At 31.0% G+C, this 9,384-nt stretch overlaps 1 protein-coding gene across 1 annotated transcript in view; it reads left to right on the top strand.

Annotated features, from left to right (window-relative positions):
• The first annotated feature begins 935 nt into the window (after window positions 1-935).
• LOC139515424 (uncharacterized) overlaps window positions 936-9,384 on the top strand; it is an 81,163-nt gene continuing 72,714 nt past the window's right edge. Inside the window, exons 1-5 of the mRNA XM_071304994.1 lie at window positions 936-998; window positions 2,878-3,064; window positions 6,120-6,431; window positions 6,532-6,595; window positions 7,871-7,956. Of these exons, the coding sequence (XP_071161095.1) occupies window positions 936-998; window positions 2,878-3,064; window positions 6,120-6,431; window positions 6,532-6,595; window positions 7,871-7,956 (712 nt within the window). The remainder of the gene's footprint in view (window positions 999-2,877; window positions 3,065-6,119; window positions 6,432-6,531; window positions 6,596-7,870; window positions 7,957-9,384) is intronic.

The following is a 9,384-nucleotide window of genomic DNA, read 5'->3' as shown; positions in this document are numbered from 1 at the left end:
TAAAAAGCAGTGTAAGGGAGGTTAATCCAATTCTATTTAAAGAATTCTATTATAAATGTTTTTTTTTTACCTCCCTTACACTGTTTGAAAATTTTGTACTAAGAAATGATGATTGGCTTGAGATGATTAGCTGTAAAATTATTTTTAGAAGTTACTATTAATTAATATTAATTTTAACAATTTATCTATATCTATATTTATATTATAATATTTTATGATGTATTTAAATGAGTAGTTATTGTTGAAAGCTCTATTAGAAATTTTAATTGAGATTATTTTTGGAATAAAAGAAAGGGGAGGGTAACAAAATTTGGGTGGAGGGGTAAATAACAATTTGTCGTGAGGAGGGATACAATTTTTCTCATTTCAGATTTCAGAAATTAAAATGAAAATTTCCAACAGCATAGTCTATTGCTCAAAAGCAAACATTTTGTTATAAGTTCATTAGACAACATTCATTCTGTGTCAGAAACCTATGATGTGTCAACTATTTAATCACAATCCAAATTCAGAGCTGTATCAAGCTTGAATGTTGTGTCCATACCTGAACCAACTGTTCAGGGTTCGACCTCTGCGACAAATACTAATCCTTGTCTCGTGTAGTCAAAAAGCAGGACTTACAAAAAAGTGTAGGTATGCTGTTTCTGGCGTCGGCGGCAGTTTGTATCAGTTTATGGAGAACCACTAGCGACAGGTCAATGATAGTTGGTATGCAGTTGTATAATCATTGGCACATCTACTTTCAATGAAGATTAATTGGATCCGCCCCATCAGTTCTGGTCTATTTATTGACTTTAAATGTTTTGCATAGTTAAGATGTTAAGGTTTGTGATTAGAACAGTTTCAGAGTAACTACAAATGTAATTATGTTCAGTCAACTATATTTTGTATGCATTTGTATTTGCATCTGCAATTCTCTTTTTCATGGAGAAAATATGGCCCCATCTCTTCATCATGGTTCATTGACTATGAAACTTTTACATAGTTTACAAGTTGAAGTTTGTGTTTTGGTTGATGTAAAGCCACCACTTATGACAAGTCAATGATATTTGGTTTGAAGTTTTATTAGCATTGATCTTTCTCATTTCCATGGAGGTTATTTGGTCCTGATGATTTATCCATGGTTCATTGACCTTTGAATATTTTGCAAAGTTTTCATGTTTAAATATTGCCATTTGGATTTAGTATTTGCTTTATAGCTTTATACCACCAAAATTACAAAAGGTGAGACATATCTATGAATATTCAAGATATCCCCAAAAAAGGCGTGTTTTGAGAAACAGCTGTATTTACAAAGTGCAACCTATACAAACATTTATTCAAATAGAAAACTCTCTAAAATCAGTTTTTCTCACATCAATACTCATTTATCAAAATTATAGCCTTAAAGAAATCACTGTGTATACTCTAAGTTTTTCTTTACTGTACATTTTATACCCCCTCCCCTGTTTCAATTTTTTAAAGAATTTGAAAACAAGATTTTAATTATTGCCAGCTTACCCTATTTGCATATTTTCTGATAAAAAACATGCCTAGAACCTGTTCAAAACTGTTTTGATAACATATTGAAAGCATATCAGAATACTATAAATGTAATGTTTAGCATTCAATCATTACATCATTCAAGATTATATAAAGTATCCAATCCATCCTCTGTATCCTGTCCACATCTTACTATATGCCTATTTGTCAATTAAAGTACACATTTTCTGCCTTTAATGGTCAATTTAGAATTCTTGTCACAACAATATCATCTGTAACCATATATCTGACACAATTTAGTTAATATATATACTAGAAGTGTTCAAACAAAGCCATATTTGCAATAGTTGTATGTATGCAGATACCAGTCTGAGATATAAATTCACTTAAAATGTTATAGAGATGACTGCTAACATCTGATTTTTGCATAACTTCCAAGCATAGTTATTGTTTTCTATATCAAGAACTTTAAATCATAACATCATAGCATTTACAAGTTAAATTATTTGTTTTATGACCCAGGGGGTAGGCAATTTTCTATGATTTTTGCCCCTAGGGCCTCAAATTTCCTAAATCATTCTGCTGTTTCTAGCAATTTAGAATATTTAGTTCATATTCGGGATAGAACACACTATTGTAATTAGTTTTGTTGAGATATTTTTGTTTTTCTAGCTTGTTTTTATTATGCCGTGGTGACAAAAAAGCAGATTTAGGTGTTGCGGCTTACTTTTGGGTTATCAAAAAGGACACAAACACCCAATACAAAATATTCAGGAAGGATCTATGAGTTTCAATGACTGCGAAGAGTAAATATAAGCACTTCTTAACAATTTAAATTACAAATATGCAAAAATTATGAATTAATTTTGTATCCAGGACTTTAAGTAGACTTAATAATGCATACTGTAAACTGTGATTCTATCAATCTTCATTAAATATTTATAAAACTTCATATTTGTGTTAATTTCTTTAAAATCTGTAAAATAAAGCAAATTTGGTTAAATTCTGAATGTTCCCTTTTTTCACCCTATTCAGTCATATATGATGGAGTACAATTTGGAAAGGAGAAAAATTATCATAACATGCTTTATAGCTATATAGCCTACATTTCTTTGTCTAAGCATTATTTAATGATATCAGTAATGTTTTCATGTAACAACTACATATAGGAACAATGTATGAATGTATGTACTAATTTCTGTTTTGATATGTTGTCATTATTGTAGTCATGTAATTATTGGTATTTGTATATCTTCATAATTGCTTGTAATGACATAACATCTAATTTCATGTCTAGTTTTTAAACACACAATTAATGTAACTTAATTAGATACTGATGTTGCAAACTGTTTTGTTTTAACATGTGTAACATAGCTTTTATTCATTTATTTTCAGGAAAAACTGGAAAGCAGATCATTAGTTGAAGTATTTGGAATTATTCATTATTGTCCAGAGAGAATATTATGGGAAGCAGTTGCAAAACTGAAATGTCCAAACAAATCAATTAATTACCAATGCTTACAGCGTTCTGAAGAGGATGAATATAGGGATACATGCAAAGAAAGGAAAGTTACAGGGCCAGGTACACAGATTTCTTACATTTTTATGCCCAACCATGAGTACGATAGAATGGGTCATAATGTTGTCTGGTCTATCTGCATCCATCTTTTCATCTGTACGTCTGTACGTCTGACTTGTATCAGATTACAGTTTTTAAATTAAGGTAATTTATCATCAGACTATAGCCACATCAGTTTGAAATAATAGTATTCATTTTAATTATGATCTGAACTTTTTACAATACTATTTCATTCAAAATTACCATTTTTATACGACCGCAAAAAAATGAAAATATTTTGGTCGTATATTGGTATCACGTTGGCGTCGTCATCTGCATCGTCGTCGTCGTCCGAAGACATTTGGTTTTCGCACTATTTCTTTAGTATAAGTAAATAGAAATCTATGAAATTTTAACACAAGGTTTATGACCACAAAAGAAAGGTTGGGATTGATTTAGGGATTTTTGGTTCCAACAGTTTAGGAATTAGGGGCCAAAAAAGGGCCCAAATAAGCATTATTCTTGGTTTTCGCACAATAACTTTAGTATAAGTAAATAGAAATCAATGAAATTTAAACACAAGGTTCATGACCACAAAAGAAAGGTTGGGATTGATTTTTGGAGCTGATGTCCCAATAGTTTAGGAATAAGGGGCCAAAAAGGGGCGCAAATAAGCATTTTTCTTGGTTTTCGCACCATAACTTTAGTATAAGTAAATAGAAATCTATGAAATTTAAACACAAGGTTTATGACCATAAAAGGAAGGTTGGGATTGATTTTGGGAGTTTTGGTCCCAACAGTTTAGAAAAAAGGGGCCCAAAGGGTCCAAAATTAAACTTTGTTTGATTTCATCAAAAATGGAATAATTGGGGTTCTTTGATATGCCGAATCTAACTGTGTATTAAGATTCTTAATTTTTGGTCCCGTTTTCAAATTGGTCTACATTAAAGTCCAAAGGGTCCAAAATTAAACTAAGTTTGATTTTAACAAAAATTGAACTTGGGCTTCTTTGATATGCTGAATCTAAACATGTACTTAGATTTTTGATTATGGGCCCAGTTTTCAAGTTGGTCCAAATCAGGATCCAAAATTATTATATTAAGTATTGTGCAATAGCAAGAAATTTTTAATTGCACAGTATTCAGCAAGAGCAAGAAATCTTCAATTGCACAGTATTGTGCAATAGCAAGAAATTTTCAATTGCACAGTATTGTGCATTAGCAAGAAATCTTCAATTGCACAATACTGTGCAATAGCAAGTATTTTCAATTGCACAGTATTGCGCAATAGCAAGAAATATCTAATTGCACAATATTGTGCAATAGCAAGAAATTTTCAATTGGAGTTATCTTTCTTTGTCCAGATTGTAGTTGAATCAACTTAAATCATTGTTTTATACAATATACAATGTATATTCACTTTTACTACCAACTGATAAATTAAAACAATCTTTACCATTCATTGATAACAAGCACTTTTTTACATTTTAATATTTTATGATGTATTTAAATGAGTAGTTATTGTTGCAAACTCCATTAGAAATTTGAATTGAGATCAGTTTTGGAATAAGGGAAAGGGGGATGTGAAAAAAAAATTTGGGGGGGGGGGGGGGGGGTTCAATTTTTCTCCTTTCAGATTTCATAAATAAAAAGAAAATTTCTTCAAACATTTTTTTGAGAGGATTAATATTCAACAGCATAGTGAATTGCTCAAAGGCAAAACAAAAAATTTAAGTTCGTTAGACCACATTCATTCTGTGTCAGAAACCTATGCTGTGTCAACTATTTAATCACAATCCAAATTTATAGCTGAATCCAGCTTGAATGTTGTGTCCATACTTGCCCCAACCGTTCAGGGTTCAAGCTCTGCGGGCGTATAAAGCTGTGCCCTGCGGAGCATCTGGTTTCTACATGTTGAAAAAGGATAGTGAATTGGTAAAAAACATACTTTTATGCATAAACATGGATCAACAAGAGCAATTTATGTATCTCCAAGCTAGACAACTTGCTAAAATGGTTATAAAATGCATTTCAAGTGAGATTTTAGAATTCCTATATAAGTATACCACAATTTTTCTTGAAATAAATAATTTACTAAGAAACACAATAATACATGAACACCAAACAATATTTATACTATAACCTAGTCATAATATACAAGTTTCATTGGTTTCAGTGATAGATAATGCAAAAAATAAAGTGTCAGGTAGAATCTTAACTGTGTGCATGCTAAATGACAAAAAAAGGCTAACATACCTTATTGTAGCAATTTGAGGGCTGTAATTTGACACTAACATAATTGCATGTAACATAAAAAAAAATAATGTAACATGATTTCTGACAACATATGTGACCAATTGTCACTGTAAAGGGTTGCATTTATGGCTACTTTGTCTTAAGTTCAAATAAAGTGGCAGTTATTTCATGTCAAAACTGTATCTTATCCTGACTTGTGCTGAAAGAATCAACATACCTTTAATTGCATATTAGAGCGTACTGGTTCCCCGAAGTTTTATAGTACAAAAACAGGAACTTCTGATCTGAACAACAGGCCAAATGTGCCCTCCTATTAAAATTTCATATACTTCTTTATTATTGAAGTAAAACTTTCAACAAGGGTTCTGCAGTGATCCCAAGTCCCCAAGCTTTCATTTGATACAAAAACTACCCAAATATTCCCACTATTGACAAAGATACAGCTATGCGTAGGAACTATTTTGTTTAAAATATGTACTACTTTCTTGTATGTTCTTTCCGACCGGGCTTGAAATTCTTCAGAAATGCCATCAGAATTCAATAAATGTCCCAGATTCTATAGTAACTGGGGTTGATTAATTATAAAACATATATTATACTTATATACTTAAGCCACTTAGTAACATTACCTACTTTTTGGGCCTTTGGTTTGAAACCACAAATAAAAAAAGAAATAGCTGATTAATCAGCTCTCTTCACTTATTAAAACGTAGGTATGGTTAAACATTCAATTTTACAGCATAAGAAAATGAAACAGATGCATTAATGTTTTATGATAGCTGATGCTCAGATCAAATTAATTAAACAAAATCTTTTAATTGTAGGGTCTTATGCTGTCCTGGACTCAATCACGGGTAATGTGGATTCAAAAAAATGTCCTCCTGATAGATACCAACCAAGGCCTATGTTTTCTAATGTTGGAAACAAATGTGTTTATGAAAAGTCAGTTTGCAATGAGGAGGGCCAAGTAGTTTACACAAACGGGTCAAGATCAGAAGACAGAACATGTAGATGTGATTACAATAGAGGCTACACGTTTGAATCATCACCTATGGACAGCTGTCATTGTAAACCGACACAAGAAGACTGTTCCTGTTATCTGAATACATGTAATAACACTTCTAAGCTTAATCAAGGTAATTAAAATTATCAGGTGAGAAACACACGACCCTTGGAGCCTTTAGTTTTTCTCTCTTGAAAATATATTATATTGGTGATTTTTTTTTACCATTATAGATTATACTTGCTTAGAAGAGGATTCAATTCTATCAAAGATTACCTACAGCTGTCCTGTTATACAGTAAGTTAGCAGCCATATATACAATAACTTTTTATCAAAAATTGAGAATGGAAATGGGGAATATGTCAAAGAGACAACAACCCGACCAAAGAGCAGACAACAGTGGAAGGCCACAAATGGGTCTTCAACGCAGTGAGAAAATCCCACACCTGGATGTGTCAACGTATATTTGTTCCGATTAAGATTTGTTCCTGAGGGAAACAATATTATAATAATATTTGTTCTGCGGAAATTATGTCATGGAATAATTTTTCCATATGTATTATATTTGTTCCACTGATATTAGGAACTTATCTTATATGTTGATGAGTATAACAAATGTTCCAATTATGCTGAAGTTTAGTTTACACCTGATTGATTATTATATAAATAAAAAGAGTTTTTAAATGCTGATTATATTCTAAATCAAAACAGATTTTAAATGCTAATTATATGATTATTGATATTGAAATACCCCGGCGGCGTTAAAAATGAACGATATTCATTTGATAACAGTAAATTGGTGAAAAATACACTGGCTATTAACCAATCAAAACCCCGGATTCTTACATAAGGTGTAATTATATGTAAAATGAAAAGTGTTAATGAGTTAGATATATTCACCTGAATGTATACTGAAAAATGGAAGCTGATGAGTATGAGAAAATATTTATGTTCTTAAAGTAAGTAATTATGATAAAAAGTTCAGCTGTGAAATATAAATGATTATTATACTGATGTAATGAGAAAATATCATTTTAAGGTAAAATATGCATACCAGTAATTGTGGATAATTTAGAAATGATTCTTTAATGTCTACAACATTGAGAACAATTATTTCCCATATTCACAATACCTGTTCTGATGATAATTATAAATAGCCAATGTAGAATAAAGAAAGAGGAAGCAATTCACACAGTCAATCTCAGTTTAAAAGACACCCAAGTCCGATGTCAGTAATAAACTCCATAACATATATATGATAAAGATCAACTGCACATTTTACTAAACATCTTATGAAAAAAATACTGGTAAGTCATGAATAATTTAGTATAACTAACAATAATGTTTTGTTGTAAAATATTTTAAGAAAAGAATTCTAGTTTTGTTTATTTCTCAATAGACAATTTCTGTTGAGAATTTACTGTTGAGACTTATACTCTCAAAATCTAAACACTTATATGTTTTAATCTTGATAATGTATACAATGTTCTAATTCACTTCTGCATCTATTATCTGTAAAAAGTGAATATTTAGATAGACATCACATTTTGAAGAAAATATCTACTATTTCAGACCTGTTTTTGATAAAGGAAATTTTGAAAAAGACCAAGACTTTTACTTCAATATTAATGATACACATTATAATATACCAAAGCGTGGTAAGTACAAACTGTTTGGATATGTCAGGGAGGGGAAACATATTCGAGGAACATTCAAAATCATATGCCGAAAACAAAATGACAATGCCATGGCTGAGCAAAACAAACTCACCAAAAACTAGGAGTGATTTCATGTGCTTATGAAGAATTAGCAGATCCACATGTGGCATTTGTTGTGTTGCTAATGATCATGTATGTACAAACCCGGTGAAAATTCAAATCTGTAGGTGGCATTCAAGAGGACACAATTGTGGTTACGACATTTGGAACAAATATTCATCTGTGAAACAGATATTCTGTAACCGTCAACTTACTTATGTCTATTGCTTATAAATACCCCTCTATTGCAATTACTGTTTAGCTGCATCTTTTGTGACAGTGCATCCTTTGAGACCAAGATCAGCAGCAGACTCAAATAAGTTTGTGTTATATCCCTGCTGATAAAATTACTTTTATTTTGAAAAGCACTCCTTTTAATTTATAAAAGCATGTTGGCTCTACATCGATAAGGAACAGAACAGAGAAGGAACACTCTGGATTCATTATTAGTCCCCACCTGACGAAGTCAAAAGGGAGTCTAACTTAAGGTTTGCACTCCCTCCGTCTGTCTGTCTGTCCATCCATCATTTTAGAAAATCAGTTTTCCGTACTTTTTTATGCCCCATTTATGGACAAAAACGATTTTTTCATTTTTTCTGTAAAATTTTGTTTTGAGAATCTTGCTCCAATTCAGGAGCACCTCAATTGATGAGTAGTTATCAACTAAACTAAAAGTTAATGTATCTGAAACACTTAAAATGTGACATTTAGTATATGATTAGTAGTCTTCCATTAAAACTAAATTAAAAATGTTGCATTTTGTAGTTTAAACCTATTTATTCATGAAATTTACAAATATTTCAAAATGTAGGATCTTGAAACAAGCTTCATATTGTTTTTTTATAAGTATCTGTATCCCTGTGATGAGAGTTGTAACTGGAAACTTTATCAATAGAAATTGAAAACTGAATAGATTTTTCAGTCCTAACTTTCTTAAGAAAAAAAAAATCTTACTACTGACACAAAAAATGGAAAGTGGCCCTAACCTGCAGTTCAATGGTACACAATTAAGATTTAAAAAAACACAGAATTCAGTTGAACTTTAGATAATTAAGTATCAACTTTAATCGAATGTTTAGATTAAGAAGATGCAATTCTCTTCCATTGGTCAAAATTGAATCCTAAATTAAGGAAACGAAATTACATAAAACAACAATTGATTTCAATATTGCCAACCTTTCTACATGTTCTATCTTTTCTTTTTTTCATTCTTTATATGAAGACTATCAAAAGATACCCCCCCCCCAAAAAAAAGAGTTAATGTATCTGAAACACTTAAAATGTGACATTTAGTTTATGATTAGTAGTCTTCCATTAAAACTAAATTAA

Source organism: Mytilus edulis, chromosome 3, assembly GCF_963676685.1.
Source record: "Mytilus edulis chromosome 3, xbMytEdul2.2, whole genome shotgun sequence".
NCBI lineage: Eukaryota > Metazoa > Mollusca > Bivalvia > Mytilida > Mytilidae > Mytilus > Mytilus edulis.
This window is presented reverse-complemented; position numbering and strand designations above follow the sequence as displayed.